Source organism: Heteronotia binoei, chromosome 15 (genome assembly GCF_032191835.1).
Source record: "Heteronotia binoei isolate CCM8104 ecotype False Entrance Well chromosome 15, APGP_CSIRO_Hbin_v1, whole genome shotgun sequence".
NCBI lineage: Eukaryota > Metazoa > Chordata > Lepidosauria > Squamata > Gekkonidae > Heteronotia > Heteronotia binoei.
The window spans coordinates 54368706-54389205 of record NC_083237.1 but is presented as its reverse complement, the minus strand read 5'-3'; the positions used below and the strand labels follow the sequence as shown (position 1 = coordinate 54389205).

At 46.4% G+C, this 20500-nt stretch overlaps 2 protein-coding genes across 2 annotated transcripts in view; one reads left to right on the top strand and one right to left on the bottom strand.

Annotated features, from left to right (window-relative positions):
* The window catches only part of ASIC2 (acid sensing ion channel subunit 2), a 786273-nt gene that overhangs the window by 588264 nt on the left and 177509 nt on the right, over positions 1–20500 (bottom strand). The window lies entirely within an intron of this gene.
* On the top strand, positions 6805–18616 carry LOC132584557 (Golgi-associated RAB2 interactor protein 6-like). Its single transcript, XM_060256462.1, has 5 exons — positions 6805–6827; positions 8596–8746; positions 14582–14778; positions 17069–17315; positions 18263–18616. Exons 1-5 carry the CDS (start codon positions 6805–6807, stop codon positions 18614–18616), a joined length of 972 nt encoding a protein of 323 aa, XP_060112445.1.

Sequence of the window (20500 nt, the reverse complement as noted above, 5' to 3'; positions counted from 1 at the left end):
TGGCAGCTGTTCCACTGTTTTGTTTTATTTATTTATTTTAAAAAAAACAGGCATTTGCCAAGAGGAAAACATTTAGCTTGGGAGCCTTGTTGCCTGAGGAGCAGATTATCTTTGCCCTGCCTGATGTACCTGATATATATCATTTCCCAGAGTTGATATTAGCTGCAGAAGGGAAAGACAGTGCCTGTCTGGTGCCACTGCTGAGAAGGCCCTGTCCTTAGGAACTTTGGGCAACCCCTGCCACTTCAGTGCACGTCACTGAATGCTGCATCGGAGCATTAAAAGCAACCTGATTACCACTTGGAAAGAGATACTCCCTGTGCTGCAAAAATTGTGTCACCAGAATTAGACTTCTGGTTGTCACTGCCACAGTGCCACTAGCAACCTCCTGAATGTATGTGTAGACTCTTGGGGGACCATGGCTTCTAACAATGGAAAGGAATGTGACTAGTGTAGGGCTTAAGGCATTAGGCATTTTTTTATTTCCTGTTGTATAAAGGTTGGAGGGCAGGAGGTCAGTGCTTTCTCTCTGATGTAGGACAGTCTCAGACACATAAAGCTGGCTATGGTTATCCAGTGACAATGAGATAACACTTTGAACACCCTCAGAAGCATTATTATAATGTTTATTTACTTATTTGGAAAATGTATATGTTATGGTGAATTACAATAAAAGCAGTAGAAAACAACTATTTAAAACCATTAAAACAAGCCATAAAAACAACACACAGTTGTTAAAAAACAAGCCAAGCATAAAAAAAATAATACTATCACATGTCTAAAACATACTATCACATGGTTCAGACTTGATTTTTAGCAATGGGAAAAGGGCTTCAAAAGTAAGGCCTCTTAAGCCTTTTCGGAAATTAATCTCTAGACTCTGATTGGTTCTCCAGCTCAATTCCAGCCAAAAGCCCCCTCCCTTCCTCCAGTTTCCCACTGAGGCCACCAAAATAAAAATATTAAATAATCAGGCACCCTTCTTGGGGCTGGACTGAGTTCCAGGCGAGAGACCCACTAGCACTCCTTTGTCAGGCCTTGATTTAGCTCATCCAAAATCCTACCCCAAACATTTGTACGGAATTTTAATGTCTCCCCCCAACCCAAATTATATGTGCCAATTTTTTTTTCCTGAAAAGCAATCTGTGATGTCATAACAGCTCTGCCAATAGCAGCATATGGCTTCTAGACAAATACATTTTTTTAGAAAAAGCTTCCTTCTCTCCCTACACCCATTCTCTTCCTTCATAAAGCAATCCGCAGGCTGTTTTCTGTTTCTCCCTCCAGTTTCTCACCAGAAAAAGCTGCCACTGAGCTGCTTTTATGCCTGCTGGGAAAAATTTATATAGATTTGTTCTGAAATATCTTTTGAGGTTTTCCTCCTCCCATACATTTGTGTGGCTAAAGGGGACTAGACAGAAACCCTGCAGCTCTTGCTAATTAGTGCAGGCAACAAGCTCAGTGGTGCAGCTGCATCAACAACACTGTATACACATCGACCTAGCTACATCTGTGAAATGATCAAGGAGTCTGAACCATTTCCATAAGCGGAAAAGCCAAAATGTTTAGGAATGCTTCGTGTAGAGAGGTGATGATTGGGGAGCACGTAGGGGAAGTAGATAAAATCATGGAGACTGAAATTTTTCTCCCTTTCCAAAAAAAAAAGTACCAATATGTTTCCACAAGACAGCAAAACAGTGCTCCCCTAGGCTATTTCAAATCAACTTTCTGATTAAAATTAAGACCACATCAACCAGATAAACAGAGCTACGTTCACCTGTAACTGATGTTCATCAAGTTGTCGTCTATGCAGGCACACACTGGGACTGCACATGCATAGGCCAGCCACTCAGGAGATTCTTCCAGCTCTTTCTAGACTTTTAATACCGAAGGGGAGCCCTTCCTCTTCAGAACATGCCTGATAACATTTTCCTGCTGAAATGGTCACATGCTCTGAGTTGCTCCTCTTCCCTCTATTGACACCCAAGCTGCCACAAGGCTTCACTAGAAAAAAAATGACTAGCTATAGAAATATAGAGAGTTCACAGTGGGGAAAGGAGGGAGAGATGTGCGCCTGCACAAAAGACAACTCAGTGGGCGGGATCATACGGGGAATGTGGTGCAGCAGTATCCCAGCTTTGAAAAAGCAGGCGCTCTTTGATGCATGCTGCATGCTGATGCATGCTGCATGCTGCCACAATCACACAGCCCTTGCTCTGCTGCCGGGAGAAGCACAGGTTGCGGACATGCAAGAGGAGCATTCAGACTGCTCCTGCACATGCAGGGGGCTGCATTGCATGCTCTGGCCATTCAGACACACTCTAAAGCACCCTGCGTGTGCTTTAGAGATTTGCTACTAGGAAGTTCCCAGTAGCTATTTAATCCTAAGAGAGCTAAGTAGAAGCAGGATTCAGGGGGCAGATGTACATGTTTGTTCACACACATTAAATCCAGAAGGGAGGCGTAGCTAGGTCAGGCCAAATCTCTTGTGTGATCTCACCCAATGAACAATAGTTACAGATAAGTGTATCGCTGGTTCTGTCTTCAGTCTTCTATGCAGTTCCGCATCGGGAGACTAATAAGTTACTCACCATGGAGGTGGAGTGAACTTGCACTGAAACAGAGAACACAGGACTGCTTTGCCAAATGATGTCTCCCTCGTTGCCTAGATGTCCACAGAATAATGCTTCACAAAAGTGTCTGAAGATTACCACATTGCAGCTCAGCAGATAATGGAGCCCCTTGAGCAAAAGCTGCCAGTGCAGTCTGAGCTCTTGTCTAATGTGCTCAGATATTAAGCAGACATGGTAGTTCCATCTGTTGATAGCATAATTTGATGGCAAAAACTATCTTCCTCAACAAGGTTTAGGAGGAGGCTTGTTTCCCTTTGGATGATCCCAAATTACAAAAAAACAAAAGTGTGGAACTTTATGAAAAAATTTTGTTCTTTGTAAATAAAACAATAAAGCTCTTTTAATAGCTAGAGAGTGCAGAGTACTTCCTGCACTAAATGAGAGTGGCGGGGGGGGGGAGAAGAGTATAATATCCGGCGTCAATTGATTTTTTAAACTACCTTTGGTAGAAACTGTACACTGGGGCATAGAACTTCTTTTTTCTGGATAAAACTTCAGGGAGGGCCAGCCTGAAAGACCACTAGCTCCCCCACCCTCCTGGTTGATGTAAGAGCCAACAAAAAGGGCACCTTCATGGACATAATAGATCAAACTCTTTGGTTATGAGGGCCAAATCTGACATAAACGAGACCATGCCAGTCCGAGCCATGTCAGGTTGGGCTGGGCCGTGTGTACCTATTTATGATTAGGCAAAGAGTCAGACTCGACTGTGTGACTGAACAACAAAAGCAGAGATATAAACTTTTTAAAGGACACAGACAAACACAAAGATTTTTTAAAAACCTTAAAATATTAGCACTCGGTCTTAAAAGTCCTTTCTTTGTATTTCTCCCATAGGGCCCAGGGAACTAGGCAAAGGAAGCTCTGGCTCTTTCCTTCCTTTCCCAGCGGACCAGAAGGGGAAGGAGCCTCAGCCAATAGAAGGAAGAGAGACTTGGCTCAATAGCTCTGCTGTGCCTGGCAAAGCAAGCTCTCCCGTCCCTCCCCCTTCCTCCCCAAGGGAGGAGCCTCAGCCAATGGAGAAAATACAGTTTTTGTTCTGTAGCTCCTGTGCTATTGAGCAAGCCTTGCAAAGCAAGCTGTGATGCAGAAGGAAGCAAGAGAGAGGCAGAAGGAAACAGACAAGAGACAGTTGCGCGGTGGCCTGATAGGAGCCCTCCGGGGGGGGGGGTCTGATTCGGCCCCCAGGCCGCATGTTTGACACCCCCGTAATAGATAATTGAGACAGATGCTAAAGGCTCAAAAGCTGTCAACTTAAGAACTACAGATAGAGACAATTGGGGGACTATATGGGCCCCTGGGAGATATTAGGTGAAATAAACCCTTGAGAAACATCTTCCAAAACTAGAGAGAGCTGCCTGAATGGAACAAGGCTATCACTGTGATAACCTTATAGGGTTGCAAGGTCTGACTCAAAAAGTATCTGGGGACTTTGGGGGTAGAGCCAGGAGACTTTAGGGGTGGAACTAGGAGCAAGGGTGTGACAAGCAAGATTGAACTCCAAAGGGAGTTCTGGCCATCACATTTAAAAGGACTGCACGCCTTTTAAATGCCTTCCCTCCATTTGGAAATAATGAAGGATAGGAGCACCTTCTTTGGGGGCTCATAGAATTTGACCCCTGGCAATGTTCCTTCTAAGCTGTGGAGTCTTGTGAGCAAAAATTCTACTTCATGAGTTACTGGCATTAAAATTAGATCCCAGTAGGCAGCCGAGTTGGACTGAAGCAATAGAACAAAGCAGTAGACAAATGCACCTTTAAGACCAACTAAGTTTTATTCAAAATGTAAGCTTTCGTATGCTCTTAAGCAGACTTCATCTTATGCTTAAGCGCATACGAAAGCTTACACTCTGAATAAAACATAGTTGGTCTTAAAGGTGCACTCGTCTACTGCTTTGTTCTATGGCATTAAAATTGTGAGCTACTGGCATTAAAGTTGTGAGCTACTGCATAAATTACTGTGTTTTGGGACCATTTTTCCTGAACTGAGACAAAAATGTGTGAGCCAGAAGCTAAAAAATTGTGAGCTAGCTCGCACTAACTCAGCCTAGAGGGAACACTGCTCCCTGGTCCAATCTTTTTGAAACTTGGGAGGGATGCTTTGAGGAAAGGCATCAGATGCTATGCTGAAAATTTGGTGCTCCTACCTCAAAAAACAGTTCGCCCCCCGCCCCTGAGCCCCAGATACCCATGGGTCAATTCTCCATTATACTCTATGGGAACCGGTCTCCATAGGGTATAATGGAATGCCCAGCAGACATTCCCCCCTCCCACTTTCTGATAACCCTGAAGTGAGGGGGGGGGCCTCCGAACTGGGGGATTCCCTGCCCCCCACTGGGAATTGGTAACCCTATAACCTTAACGAAGTTATCATTGTGACCACCAAGCAAGCTGTCAATCTATATATTGTGGTGCAGCAAATCTCAGGTTCTGAGGGCAAATTGAAGGATCAAACTGCTGCCCAGACCAGTTTTGTAAGGAACACATCCTCAAAAGGGCGCGTGAAATGGTGGCTACAGTGGACAGAATGCTTTATGTGTGCGGCCCGATCAGGCGAAAGAAATGCCCATGCCACTACAGAGTCAAGTCTGGCATGCAGGGACAGTGGCTCAGTGGTAGAGCATCTGCTTGGGAAGCAGAAGGTCCCAGGTTCAATCCCTGGCATCTCCAACTAAAAAGGGTCCAGGCAAATAGGTGCGAAAAACCTCAGCTTGAGACCCTGGAGAGCCACTGGCAGTCTGAGAAGACAATACTGACTTTGATGGACCAAGGGTCTGATTCAGTATAAGGCAGCTTCATATGTTCATATGTTCATGCATGTACTGGATGTGTTGAGAGGGCACAAGTTGACATTTTTTTTTAGATTAATAACCGAGCCCAACCTTCATATGTGTTCAGTATTAAATTTACACGTGTTGCAGCAAATTGCATGCAGGGGCCACTGATTAACCAAGTAGGGATAGATAGATCAACCCAATGATCTTAACTCTGCCACTAATACTGCCATGTATTTTATGAACATTCTTGGAACATACTAGTAAGAAGACTCTTTTTATTTGAATTGCAAGTATTTGCAATAGCTTGGATGGATGGACACATGGAAATAGGCATCCTGCAAGTCTAACTGTCTAATAAACATCCTGAACTTTTTAACAATTGTGGGGGGGAGGGGTTGTGGGAAGCTGAAATCTCTAAGGTCCAGGAACGGCCACAGGCAATGTTCCCTCTAAGCTGTGGAGTCTTGTGAGCAAGCATTCTACTTTGTGAGCTACTACATAAATTAGTTTGTGCTGGGGCCACTGTTTCTGAGCTAAGACAAAACTGTGTGAGCTGGAGGCTAAAAATCTGTGAACTAGCTCACGCTAACTCAGCTTAGAGGGAACACTGGCCACAGGCTATGATCTTTTTTAGGAACTAGAGTAAAACCCACAACCACAGTCAGAGTCAGGTGCCTCCTCACTGCCTCCTCTGTCCCACATGTCTTATGTTTATGCAGATCCCATGATCTCCATCAGAGCTTTTCGGGCTGAAGTAAGAGGACCTCCTTCCTTTTTCACTAACAGAAAGGTTTCAATAGCAGAAATGGTGGGCCCTTCATCTCAAACCCTATGAAACACGGCACTTCTAGGCCATTTCAAGGACAGGGAACCGAAACCAAAAGACAACAAGATGCCAAAAGGGGATGAATGACTCTCTTCTTTACCCCATACCAAAATGGTCCATGGGAAGTCTAACACACATCATGTACAAAACCTCTGCCTTGAAGCCCATGATCTAGATAGTTTCTGTCATACACCATCTTGTCCCACTCTTCCAATGCTATGGGACCGCTGGGAGATAAGGAGGCCAGAAGCAAGGCGGGGGAGAGAGTTTGGGCAGCAATGCATCAGTGAAATCCCTGCGTTGTGGTTTGCTCATTGGATTTTGTCACTACACCTCACCAGACAGGAGCTTAGAAAGGTGTGCTGAGTCCAAATCCCTGTTTTGTTTGGGGAAAGGCGTGATTCCTCCTATCCACCCACCCCAATTTAACAACCTGCAAAATGGCTGCACCACAAGTAGGCTTAAAAACCAATAATGATGTCATAAAACAGCTTCTGATGTGGCAACAGAGGAGGTGGGTTCTGAGGAGCAGGAGCCTGACAGGACGGGCCACATCAGTCAGAGAGCGCATGGGTCAATCTAAGACCCACAGGTGAGTGACACAGGGCATTAACAATTTAAATGGAAGAGATTCCAGGGCTCAAATTCTGCCTAGAAGCTGCATTCACAGACCTGGATAACCTTCCCCCTAGTACCAGGCATCTGGAATCTGGTTGTGATTAATCAGTGGCCAGCAAAAGACACTCTGTACCTCCTCAGAGGCACTGTCTTCTTCAGGAATGCTTTACATGTTCTGTGTCTGAGACTGGGCACTGAAAATACTGGGCCAAATACCCATCCTGGTGAGCCTTCTCTTCAATTTAAATAACATTGCCCCCTGGTAGGCAGGGGCAATGACATTTAAGACTGGAGAGCAAAAATGAGCAAAAATATTATGAGCAAATGAGCAAAAATATTAATAACATGTACTATTTTTGGGGTGCCTCAACGGTAAAAGTCCCTATACAAATGAAGGAAGTGCTGAAGTCCTCATCCCTAGTGCGGGGAGAGAGAATGGTTAAAGCTTTCTCCCTGCACCATCTTGCTGTCCTGAAATAATCCCAGGGAGTAACTATCTGGCTCAAAGTAATTTACAAGTAATCCACTAGCACAAGCTAGTTCTACCCATGGGGCAAATAGCATCTCCTTGGGGAAGATTACAAAGATCAGCTCCTATGGAGCAAATGGCAGTTTTGGTGGTTGGGCTGTCTGTCAGGCATGCCAGAGAGGCTAAGAGAAACAGAAGCTCCAGAAAGACAGCACAAACCCACAGAGTTCCCTTCCCTTTCAAAATTCTGCACTACCCCCAAATCTCCTGAAAGTTCCCAAGTGAAAAGTCAGCAACTCTAGATATAGCCAATATCGCTTATGTGCCCATGGCCATAAAATCCAGGACAGCTGCATGCTCTCAAAAGTTCTGAGTAAGATGACCTCCATCGTGCCCACCCCTACAGTTGTCAGTCCCCTGGACTAGATGGGGTTTCCCCCACTTTTGTGGGCTCCTCCCTGCCTGCAAATGCCCCCAAATGTGGTGCAATGACATCACCTGGACATTTGCCCCAAAACCAGAGGATTGCTGCATGATGTCCCTGGTGCAATGATGTCACCCGAAAGTGACACCATCATGCTGCCAACATCATTGTGGTTTGGGGGCAAAACTCTATGGTACATTTTCCCCAAAAAACTAGTGTTGCTGTGTGATGTCAGCAGCATGATGATCTCACTTCCAAGCAGGGGTGGAATTCTAGCAGGAACTCCTTTGCATATTAGACCACACATCCCTAATGTAGCCAATTCTCCAAGAGTTTACAAGGCTCTTTTTTGTAAACTCTTGGAGGACTGGTTACATCAGGGGTGCGTGGCCTAATATGCAAATGAGCTCCTGCTGGAATTCCACCCCTTCTCCCAAGTGACATCATTGTGCCAAGGACATCACGCAGTTACACTCTGGTTTTTGGGCAAACTATGGTTTTGAAGGCAAAAACTCCTCAGAGTGTTTTTCCCCAAAACCAGAGCATTGTGTGCAACATCACCAATGTGATGACATCACTTCTGGGTGACATCATTGCATCACTGCCCACCCTCCGAATTCTCCCTAATCCTCTGCCGCAACAGCAACGGGACCTGGCAATCCTATCTCCCTGCCTGCTTATCTTGAAGTATTCAGGAGTCTGAGAATTAACCTCCTACGCATAGTTTTTAAGGTTAAAGAGTTGTCAATGGATCCATAAAACTTCATATGTAGAAGTATTATATCAAAAGCCAGAATTTGGGCCAAATTTCTGAATACATCTGCTTTTATTAACTTCTCCCTATCCCAGCTCTGTTGACAATTCCAAGATGTCTTTTCGAGACATGGGAGCCAGGAAAGACTTCTGTAACACAAGAATTGGGCCGCTTCAACGCCAGCTGTGGAAGGGGGAATATGGGTTATTCAAATATTCCCCTATGTTGGAAAGTGATTTTGTTCAGGTAAGCAGCTGAGTACAGCAGAAACAGTGAAGGCTGAAGAGCCCTGAGGACTTCATCTTCAAGTACTTGAAGGACTGTCATTTAGAGGATGGTGTGGAATTGTTTTCTGTGGCCCTGGAAGGTAGGACCAGAACCAATGGGTTGAAATTAAATCACAAGAGTTTCCGGCTCAACATTAGGAAGCACCTCCTGACCGTTGGAGCAATTCCTCAGTGGAACAGGCTTTCTTGGGAGGTGGTGGGCTCTCCTTCCTTGGCCATCTGATGGCAATGAAGATCCTGTGAATTTAGGGGGAAGTGTTTGTGAGTTTCCTGCATTGTGCAGGGGGTTGGACTAGATGACCCTGGAGGTCCCTTCCAGCTCTATGATTCTATGACTCAAGAAATGAACCATTTCTTGGGATCAAATCAGCTTGCTGCAAGTTGTACACACTGTTCAAAAATATGCAGGTTGCATTTCTAATATATACAGATTGGACTGCAGTCTCTCCAAGCCCACTGAAGTCAAGCAGGTTTGAGAAAGGGCATACTTGGGAAAGAATGCATAGGCCTTGACATTAAATAGGGTTGCCAGCCTCTAGGTGGGGCCTGAAGATCTACCACTTTTACAACTGAGCAGAGATCAGCTCCTCTGGAGAAAATGGCTGCTTTGAAGGGTGGACTCAATGGCATTGTACCATGCTGAGGCACCTCCCCTCCCCAAACCCCACCCTCTCCCAGATCCACCCCCCAAAGTCCTCAGGTATTTCCAACACAGACCTGGCAACCCTACATGAATGCACCAAAACAAGGGCTGTAGTTTGGAAGTCAAAAGCAGAGAAAAACCTCCATGTGGAATCAGCTTGAGAAGTGACGCCATTTCCCTTGTAACCAAGCTAGGGTTGCCAATCCCCAGGTGGGGGCAGGGGATCCCCCGGTTTGGAGACCCTCCCCCCGCTTCAGGGTCGTCAGAAAGCGGGGTGAGGGGAGGGAAATGTCTGCTGGGAACTCTTATTATTCCCTATGGAGATTTATTCCCATAGAAAATCATGGAGAATTGATCCGCGGGTATCTGGGGTTCTGGGGGGGGGGGCTGTCTTTTGGGGTAGAGGCACCAAATTTTCAGTATAGCATCTAGTGCCTCTCCCCAAAATACTTTCCAAGTTTCAAAAAGATTGGACTAGGGGGTTAAATTCTATGAGCCCCAAAAGAAGGTGCCCCTATCCTTCATCAGTTCCTATGGAAGGAAGGCATTGAAAAGGTGTGCTGTCCCTTTAAATGTGATGGCCAGAACTCCCTTTGGAGTTCAATTATGCTTGTCACAGTCTTGATCTTGGCTCCACCCCTAATGTCTCCTGGCTCCACCCCCAAAGTATCCTGGCTCCACCCCCAAAGTCTCCTGGCTCCACCCCCAGAGTCCCCAGATATTTCTTAAATTGGACTTGGCAACCCTAAACCAAGCCTAACATTCCCCTCCTCCAGCTAAAGGGGATACCTTTTCTCTAAAACATGTCTGCCAAGGGCGACCTCTCCCTTCTACTTGGTATCTCCTTATTATGGACCTGAGCCAGCACAAAATCTCTACTTGCTCCAGATCTCTTGCACAAGAGGAAATGGAAGGAAAAGACCAGGTGGTAGCTCCTTGAGCCAAGTCTAGGTTATTTCATCCCCACTAGCAATTCTCCTACCCAGCAAAAGATCTTACGCAACCGATTTCTGAGCACTGTAATGGTGCAAGCAGAACTGTGCTGAGTCGCTTTACATTTTCATTTCCGCATCTTTGGATCCCAGCCTATATTTGCTTCTCAAGCAACGTGCAGGTGAAACATCAAACACAGGAGGACAGAGCCGCCTGCCACATTGTTCTCCATCGTTGTCTCACGTTCACAGAGAAAAAAAGACATGCAGGAGGCTTCTTAGCATGAACAAACAGTTGGTTAAGAAAATGAGGACGTTATTCCTTCCCCACTTGTTGAGGTACTTGCCGAGTCTGGACCAAAAAAGAAATGCATAACTAATGTGCTTGATTTTTCATAATTAATGATTTGCATAATACGCGTGTTACGCCGTCTGGATTTTGGCACCTGGGATGCAGCAATCCTGAGTTATATGATTATGTTGTTTTATACTTTATGCAAATCTTCTTTAGTGTGTTGTGTACTGATCAGAGTTAATTAAATTGAGGGAGATTATTCCAGTGTGTGTGTGTGCGCGCATCACATTTTCTTTTGTCTCCAGCATGTGAACAGAACAGAAGAGCAGTGCTTTAGGCAGGGGCGGAGGAGGGGAAACTGCATTGTAACCCCCCCCACACACACACACACACACCTCCCATGCTGATCCTGACCCACTTGTCTGTTGCTCATGAAACAACATCTAGGTTACTCATGTATGATGTGCCCAGGATGACATAGGGTTGCCAAGTCCAATTCAAGAAATATCTGGGGACTTTGGGGGTGGAGCCAGGAGACTTTGGGGTGGAGCCAGGAGACATTGGGGGCGGAGCCAGGAGCAAGGGTGTGACAAGCATCATTGAACTCCAAGGGAGTTCTGGCCATCACATTTAAAGAGACAGCACACCTTTTAGAATGCCTTCCTTCCATAGAAAATAATGAAGGATAGGGGCACCTTCTTTTGGGGCTCATAGAATTGGACCCCCTGGTCCAATCCTTTTGAAACTTGGGAGGTATTTTGGGGAGAGGCACTAGATGCTATACAGAAAATTTGGCAGCTCTACCTCAAAAAACAGCCCCCCCAGAGCCCCTGACACCCGCGGATCAATTCCCCATAATTCCCTATGGGAATCGTTTCTGGAGGTGCATAATGGCTGTGGGGGTGGAGCTTCCCCCGCTGGCCAGCTGGCTGGGGGAGGGGGGAAGCCTGTAAAACCAGGATATCCCCCGCTGGGACCTGGGGATTGGGAAGCCTAGGATGACATCATGAGAATGTCAACTAGAAATCATTCAAAAAAACACCATTCTGGTAACTGCTTGTGAAAGGAAGCAAACAACTTAAACCTGGCCAAATTGATTCAGAACAGGCTGTTTCAAATAAGCAGGGAGAGGAATGACAGCAACTTGTGGGTTAAGAAGAAGTAACATTTTAAGCAACAGCAGAAGTGATTGGAATGCATTCTCATTGCATTCAGTCTAAATGTACCTTTTCTCTCCAGAGGCACACCCTGGCAAAGTTGGTTTTGCCAGTTTGCTGCAGGAATTGGCTAGGGTTACCTGCCACTCACCGTGACCCCCAAGAAACCTCTCCTGCAATCCCTTGAGCAGTTTCCAACATTTATTTATTCATTTATTATATTTATATCCCGCCCTCCCCTCTCTGGGTCAGGGGCAGCTAACAACAGTTAAAATACATAATGTTAAAATAAAACACAGTAAAATCATTAGAATTCATTGTACACATAGAATACATTTGCAGTTTCAGGCCTAAAATCCAAGATGGCGTCAATATTACTAGTTTGCATTTGGCGCTGCGTACGATAATGTTAAATATTGTTTAGCGCTTTAGATGTATACTGGGATAGGTTTGGATATCAGTGCTGTGGTATAGTGGTCGCTTCCCCGTTAGTTGTTAAAAGCTAATTTAAAGAGTTTTATTTTGCAGGCCCTGCGGAACAGCGGCGAGTCCCGCAGGGCCCTGATGTTTTTGGGGAGGGCATTCCAGAGGGCAGGGACTGCTACCAAAAAAGCTCCAGTTCTGGTGGTAGCCAGCCAAGCGTCTTTTGGCCTGGGGATCACAAGAAGATTTTGGGTGCTTTTACGTTGAAGATTCTACAGTCTGAAAATTAATAAGGCAACAAACAAGTGACCTAAGAGCTAAACCACACAGGATGCTGTTTATGAAGAGACCAGCAACTGCAGGCGGAGTGGTGTCAACCAGCACTGAGAGCAACACACACACAGGGTGCTTTCACACATGCTAAATAATGCAGATTCAATCCGTTTCAGTGATGGTTTGCAAGTGGATTTTGCCATTTCATGGTAAAATCCAGTTTCAAAGTGGATCAAAAGTGCATTATTGAGTGTGTGTGCAAGCACTCATACTCCCTGCCAGCCAACAGCACAGGGATCCTGCTGGAAGCTTGCTCCTTCCTTTCTTGGATGGGGGGCAGGGAGCCCCTGTGGTGGAGGCAAGGAGAGCAGGCAGCCAAAGCAACGGGATGTGGCTGTACATTTTGTCCCTTTATAACTCTTGACTTATTTCGCAAAAATAATTTTTAGACTATATTTGACATAGGGTTCCCAGCCCCTAGGTCCCAGAGCCATTTTCCTGGCTTTTAAGGGCTTCAAACCACCGCTGGAATCCCCACCCCCATACATGGACATCACCATGTGATACCCCCCATGCAATGATGTCACACAGAAGTGATGTCATCATGTTGCCAATGTCAGGGAGTGATGCTCTAGTTTTTGGACTCTCTATGGTTTTGAAGGCAAAAAACCATTGAGTTTTGCCCACGCAGTAGGCATATGCTAACCCTAACCCTCCCACCCTCCCCCAAAGACATCACTTCTGGGTTCACATGTGGCAGAAGATCCCAGAATGGACCCAGGAGCCCCACACCTGGCAACCCTAATTTAGACATCATAACCCCTCTCTAGGAAGGAATTGTCTTATTGCTGGTGGTGTGATTCACATTTTGGGCATGTCCAGTTATTTGCTCTTTTGGGACAGAAGCAGGGCTTTTTTTTTTTAAAGCAGGAACGCAATTTCGGTTGGCTTGGCATAAGGGGGTATGGCCTAACATGCAAATGAGTTTCCACTGTGCCTTTTCTATTAAAAAAAGCCCTATATGAAACAATGGTGATGTTAGGGGGTGTGGCCTATGGCAAATGAGTTCCTGCTGGAGTTTTTCTACAAAAAAAACCCTGGATAGAATTAATTCCTCTTATCAATTTTGCATTAGAATATGCATTGACCTTTGAGGATGCATATATATTTTTAAACTATTTGCCTGTCTTCTGGAGGTAACTGAGGATCAACCAAAATGGACCCTCCGTTCCCTTACTGTTGCTAAAAGGCTTATATTACAACACTGGAGAGATAAATGGCCACCTCCCATAATTCACTGGACTGTGCACCTTAAAGCCCTATCAGCATTTGAACATATGGACAGGCCTCAGATTCAGCAGGAGCTCACAGGAGCACAGCTCCTGAACCTTTCTGAGGGTTCCCTCTCTTCCTCCCGACCTCCTTTGTTCATTGAATTGTAGGTGCAGCTGCATAACAATCCCTGGAGTCGAGTGTAATCCCTGGAGTGGGCAGCCAGCCACCAGAGGCTTTGCCACACTCCCAGCAGCCCTCATTAATCCCTGGAGAAGCCCGCACCATGCTTTCTCCACTTCTTATGTAATTTTGGGCGGCAGGTGGCTTGCTGACCTTTTGATGGGGGGGTGCAGCCCGGAAGAGCCCCAGGAGAGTAATGCCTGCACAGGCTGGCTAGATCTCTAGCCAGCCCAAGCAGGTCTCGCTCGCCCAGGGCCCTCCTTTCTTGCATCAGGTTGTTTTTGGCTGAGGGGGGAATGGCATATGCTAATGAGTTACGTTAATGAGCTCCACCACCTATTTTTCTACAAAACGACCCCTGCATATGGCACATAGAAAACAATTACATGTGGACGTACTTTTATGACCTGGAAACCTTTTATAGATGCTTATGTGTAGACTTGCCACCACTGTTCTCATATTTTCTATATGCTCTCTGTTTGAGGTCTGTAATTATAAAAACTATTTAAAATAGTTGGGCCCAGAGAGAGAGGGAAAGAGAGATCAATAAGGAATGCCGGATGGGTTAGACCTTCTCCATGTTGAAACTGTGCATTTCCTCTGCCCTGCCCCTCAGATCAGCAAGCAAGGGGGTCCAATAGAGGTCACCACTGAGGAACAAATTATGACAGTCGGTATCAGCTTTACAAGCCCTGTCCTCCGGATCCCAGATGTTCTGCTCGTGGCACGGCCCATTTACTTGTCTGAAGATCCGACCCTGCCGCATGATACGAAATTCCATCCTGGACGCAAAGTGAAATATGAGCTAAGCAGGTAAGTCTTTCAGCCTGGTTCCACAGTATGTTCAGACAGCACCCTCAAAGGTGTGCCCCACAGGAAGCAAAGGAAGCAGGGTTCAAGGGAAGTTCCTCAGTCTTAGTCCTGGAATGAGACCACCAGGCCTCAGATTCAGCAGGAGCTCACAGGAGCACAGCTCCTGAACCTTTCTGAGGGTTCCCCCTCCTCCTCCCCACCTACCTTGTCCGTTGAATAGTAGGTGCAGCTGCATAACAATCCCTGGAATAGTAGAGTGGGCAGCCAGCCAGCCACCAGGGGCTTTGCCACACCCCCAGCAGCCCTCATTAATCCCTAGAGAAGCCCACTCCACCCCTTGGGTGGTGGGTGGCTTGATGGCCTTTTAATTGGGGGGGGGGCAGCCCAGGTGAGCCCCAGGCAAGTGAGGCCTGCTTGAGCCTGCTTGGGCTGGCTGGATCTCTAGCCAGCCCAAGCAGACCTCACTCGCCTGGGGCTCTCCTTTCTTTCATCAGGTTGCTTTTGGTGGGGGTGGTGGCATATGCTAATGAGCTCCATCACCTATTTTTCTACAAAATGACCCCTGGATACAATCATTACTGGGTTACCATTTTAAAGTTTTAGTGGTGGTCATCAAATCTGTGGCTGAAAAAGAGGACAGAGGGTTGTTCCATCCTCTTGAAGAAATTAAGGAGTATCATGTTTTCCATGCACTGTAGTTTATATCAACATCTAAGGACAACCTTAGAGTTCAACTAGTTCAGGGGTGGGGAACCTCTGTCCCGAGGGCCATATACGGCCCTCGAGGTCACTTGATGTGGTCCTCGGGGATTGCTGGACCGAACCGAGCCATGTGACAGCCTCCTTGGGGCCTGGCTGGCCAGCGAGGATCGTGGGGCCCAGCTGCACTGTGCAGCAGCCTCCCCAGGGCCAGGCAGGGATCACAGGGCCCAGATGTACTGTGTGGCAGCCTCCCTGGGTCCTGGCTCGCCGGTCAGAATTGCTGCAGGGCCTGGAAAAGTTATTGTCACAGTTCAGTTTGCACTTGATTATCCCAGATGGTGTGGCCTAATATGCTAATATTAGGGGATGTGGTCTAATATGCTACTGAGTTCATGCTGGGCTTTTTCTACAAAAAAGCCCTGGACCTATGCATTTGCCTAGCGCAGTGTGCTGGGTGTGTGTGTGTGTGCCAGATTAGGCTCTCCCCACATAACTTCAAATAGAAAAACAATTATTTGCATTAATTTTTCTGGCCTGAATCAATGTCTCTCAGCGGAGCACTGCTTTCTAAAGATAACTTTTTATGGTCCACGAATGATGTTATAAATATCCATATGGCCCTTGGCAGAAAAAGGGTTCCCCAACCCTGAACTAGTGGGTCAGGGGGTCATTGTTATGAGAAAATGGAGGAGTGTTGTAAGCCACTTTGGGTCTCCCTTGTGAAGAAAAATGGGGTATAAATACATACAACATAAGCTCTGAGGTTCAATTCTGACTCTTTAACATTTGAGGAATCCTCCAGTGTAACTTGCTGAAGAAAATCTGGGATTCGCATCCTAGCACCATTCTGCAGGACTACCAGATTCCCCTTGAAATTTCACATTGCTCTTTTATTTATTATTATTATTATTATTATTATTATTATTATTATTATTATTATTATTATTATTCATAGAGGTGAACAAGATTAAAATGAGAATGACAAGCCACTGGCTCTCATGATCACCCTCCTATGATGCTGAACTAAAGACGAGCAGATTCACTCAAACTGGTAATAGAAAAAGGGATTTAAAAAAAAACAACTGTTACCACTTCAAATCCCATCCATCAGCAGTTGTGGGTTGCGGTTGTATTCAGTTTAAGATCTGTAATCATTAAGCAGGGCCCATCCAGTAGTTATAACACGTTTGCCTTTATTAAGCAATCAGATACATAACTGTGTAAAAATGGGATATATGTATGTACATATACATACTATTTTACATAAATATAAACTCAGAAAGTATAAAATGGAAAAAAGAGCCCATCCAACAGCATAGAACAACCTTAGACAGCTGAAAGTCTCACACGTGTCCAAGGCTTTTGTTTTTTAGCAGGAACGCACAGGAACGCAGCTCCAGCTGGCTTGGTGTCAGGGGTGTAGCCTAATATGCAAATGAGTCCCTGCTGGGCTTTTTTCTACAAAAGCCCTATGTGTGACAATGGTGATGTCAGGGTGTGTGGCCTAATATGCAAATGAGTTCCTGCTGGGCTTTTTCTAACAAAAAGTGTGTGCATGTGTCTGAACCCCAACCTCATGCCCTGGCAGGCTGTTCCCTTTGCGCTTGGTGAAGATCTCCATTCACAATGCAGAAAAGCAGCAGCTGAGATTTAAACTGGTGAGCGGACGCACCTTCTATCTCCAGCTCTGCCCCGAATTGGACAGAGGAGATCGCCTCTTTGATTCTTGGATCAGAATCATCCAGTTATTGTGGCCACCCCCGGAGACAAATTTGGAGAAGAACAAGGCCATCAAGTCCAACCCCATCAGGAGTACTCCAGTTCCAATACTTAAAGTGAGTTTTCTGTGAAGGACGACCACCTTGCAGAATGAGTGGGAAGAAGAACGTGAAGGACAGGAACTGGGAAGAAGGGAGTGAGGGGCTTGTGTCTGCAAACAGAGCAAAGATCTACTATCGTTACTGAACTATTTTATGAAAGCAGGGTTAACTTACCAGGTCTGTGTTGGAAAATACTTGGAGACTTTGGGGGTGGATCCAGAAGAGGGTGGGGTTTGGCGAGGGGAGGGGCCTTAGCGTGGTACAATGCCATAGAGTCCACCCTTCAAAACAGCCAGGGGAGCTGGTCTCTGCCAGATGGAGGTCCTAAGTGATAGAGCATCCCCCTGGCAATGTGCCCAGCATGCTAATGTCATTTCTGGATGATGTCATCATGCCACATGCATGATGCACTCATGAGGAATATCCCCTGCCAGGACACAGGTAGGATCCGGCAACCAGTTCGGTGTAGTGGTTAAGTGCGCTGACTCTTACCTGGGGGAACCGGGTTTGATTCCCCACTCCTCCACTTAACAGCTGCTGGAATGGCCTTGGGTCAGCCATAGCTTCCACAGGAGTTATCCTTGAAAGGGCAGCTGCTATAAGGGCTCTCTCAGCCCCACCTACCTCACAGGGTGTCTGTTGCGGGGGGGGGGGGGGGACGGTAGAGGAGATTGTGACCGCTCTGAGACTCTGAGATTCAGAGTATAGGGCGGGATATAAATCCAGTTTAAAAAAAACCCCTAGTCTATATGGGAGAGAAACCATTTTTAAAAGCACTTTCCCAAATCTCAAGCTGGAAAAATAGGGAACGGAGGTGTGCCTTGGGTTTAGGGGCTGTGCTGAGGGCACTGATTAACTAGCCTCAGATTAGGAGAATAGGGCAAGCGAGGTGGAGATTAAAATCTGCTTTCTTGGCAGTCCTCTAAAGCTGACTGTCACATGATCTATTCTTTCCCTCCCAGACTCCGTCTCCTAAGTGCTCAGCTAAGACTGCATCTCCTAAGTGCCCAGCTGGGAGCAAGCAGACCATCACCAAAAGTCTCATGGGGAAAAAGAATAAGAAAAAAACCAAAAAGGCGAAGTCTCCTGTGAAAGTAGAAAAAGCCCAAGATCCAGCCCCACCTGCCAGAAGAGAGCAGGAAGCTGAGCCTGTCAGTCGTCCGCCTCCTCCACAGATCAAGGAGGTGACTGAAGAGCCAAAGGAGGAGCTAGTGGAGAGAAAGCCCTTACACCACAGTCAGGCTGGGGAGGAGAGGAGGCGTGAGAAAAGCCCCCCTGCCAGCAGGTACCAGAAGAGCACTGGGTGGGGGGGATGAGTAGGCAGGTATAGGAGGGGGAGACTATGCTTCCTTGGATGTTTCAAACTAAAAACCGGGCAACACATGAAGCTCCCACAACAGAGTTGCCAGATCCAACTCAGAAAATATCTCGTGACTTTGGGGGTGGAGCTGGGAGACTTTGGGGGTGGAACCAGGAGACTTTCCCATTCCCTAGAATAAGTAAAAATACAGCAGTGCAGTTCCCCTGAATAAAGTCTTAATTTCCTCAACCCCCAGCAGCTACACTTCCACTAAATGAAAGTGAACACACACACACTCTCACAAAGCAGCCAAAATAAACACAGTTAGCAAGCACACACTTTTGTGATCTCACTGGGGCAGCGGAGAGGTGGGAGGTGGCAAGGGTAAGCATGGCAGTGGCGGGGAAGAAACACTATGATTGATGGGAAATGTTGGGGGAGGGGTCGCCCACCACCCAACCCTTTGGCCAGGTAGTTGCACCAGCCCTGAAAGTGACAAATGCACAAAAAGAACCATATATGACCTGATGTGTTTCAGTCCACAAGTGCCTTCTTCAGAGACAAAACAGTAGAGAATACAACATACAACGAAGTCCCTGTTATACTTGTAAGGCAGTAAGCAATTGATATAGGATTGGAATAGGGCTGCCAAGCCCCTAGTCCGGGCAGGGGTTCTCCCGCCTGGGAGGTTCTCAACCCACTGGCCCACGCTGGGCTGGCAGGGGGAACTTCCCCCATGTTGCCGGCATGACGACATCACCCACGAGTGATGTCATCGCACTGGCGATGTCACATGCTGGCTGCTCTAGGCATTTCTGGGGAAACTCTATTGTTTTCCCAGACGCTCTAGCAATTTGGGAGGGAAAACTCTATGGTACAACAGGTACCATAGAGTTTTCCCCTCCCAAAATGCTAGAGCGTCCAGAGGCTGTGGGGGGACTTGGCAACCCTAGATCGAAAATGGAATGTTCTCAGCAGCACACGCACCAGGTAAATTTGGCTGTGCCATGGATCTTGAGCGCTCTGCTAACCTGATATTTTGTCATTTTAGCAGAGGATCACTTTCCTATGTGACACTTCTTGTTATTTGTGTCACAGGCAGAGTTTAATACAGAACTGGAAGGAAACCAAAAAAGTTTGCTGGATTTTATGTTTGCACTGAAGATTGATGGAAGTCAAACAGATTTATAACGGGGACAGCATCTTGCATTTAACACTGGACTATCACCAGAGGTGACATTCTAGCAGGAGCTCCTTTGCATATTAGGCCACACACCGCTGATATAGCCAATTCTCCAAGAGCTTACAAAAAAGAGCCCTGTAAGATCTTGGAGGATTGGCTACATCAGGGATGTATGGCCTAATATGCAAAGGAGCTCCTTCTAGAAATCCACCCCTGACTACCACTGAAAATGGACAAAATCTTCCTCCCCTATTCCTCATAATGCCTTACCTGCACTGTGGCCATATTCTGTGCTTTCTTACCTATTCCTGTCAGCAGCAGCCAGCAACATGCACTGGGCGAGAATGAGCACGCTGCTGTGTCACAGCACATGAAAATGTGTTTTAATATTACACAGGATAGTGGGGATAACACCAGAAGGGTTAATTGGTTTTGACTGCAACCCAGTATTGAGAGCAGTGTGCCATACTTGGCAGACAGAAGAGCCACGACTTACTGGTAGAACATCACTTTGGCTTGCAGAAGGTCATGGGTTCAATCCCAGGCATCTTGAATTGAAAGGATTACATAGCAGGTGATGTGAGAGCTACTGCTAGTCAGAACAGTTAATGCTGACCTTAACAGATCATGGTTCCAAATCCGTGTAAGGCACCGATGTTACATTGGCCCTGATAAGGGGATTTTACTTATACTCTTAGGGCCTAAACTGGAAGGTAT

Excerpts from the sequence above, each read along its gene's own strand:
- LOC132584557 (XM_060256462.1), top strand. The coding sequence starts at position 6,805 with ATGGGTCAATCTAAGACCCACAG. Across the intron at positions 6,828-8,595 it reads GGTCAATCTAAGACCCACAG|CTCTGTTGACAATTCCAAGA; the intron begins GTGAGTGACACA and ends TCCCTATCCCAG. Across the intron at positions 14,779-17,068 it reads GTGAAATATGAGCTAAGCAG|GCTGTTCCCTTTGCGCTTGG; the intron begins GTAAGTCTTTCA and ends ATGCCCTGGCAG.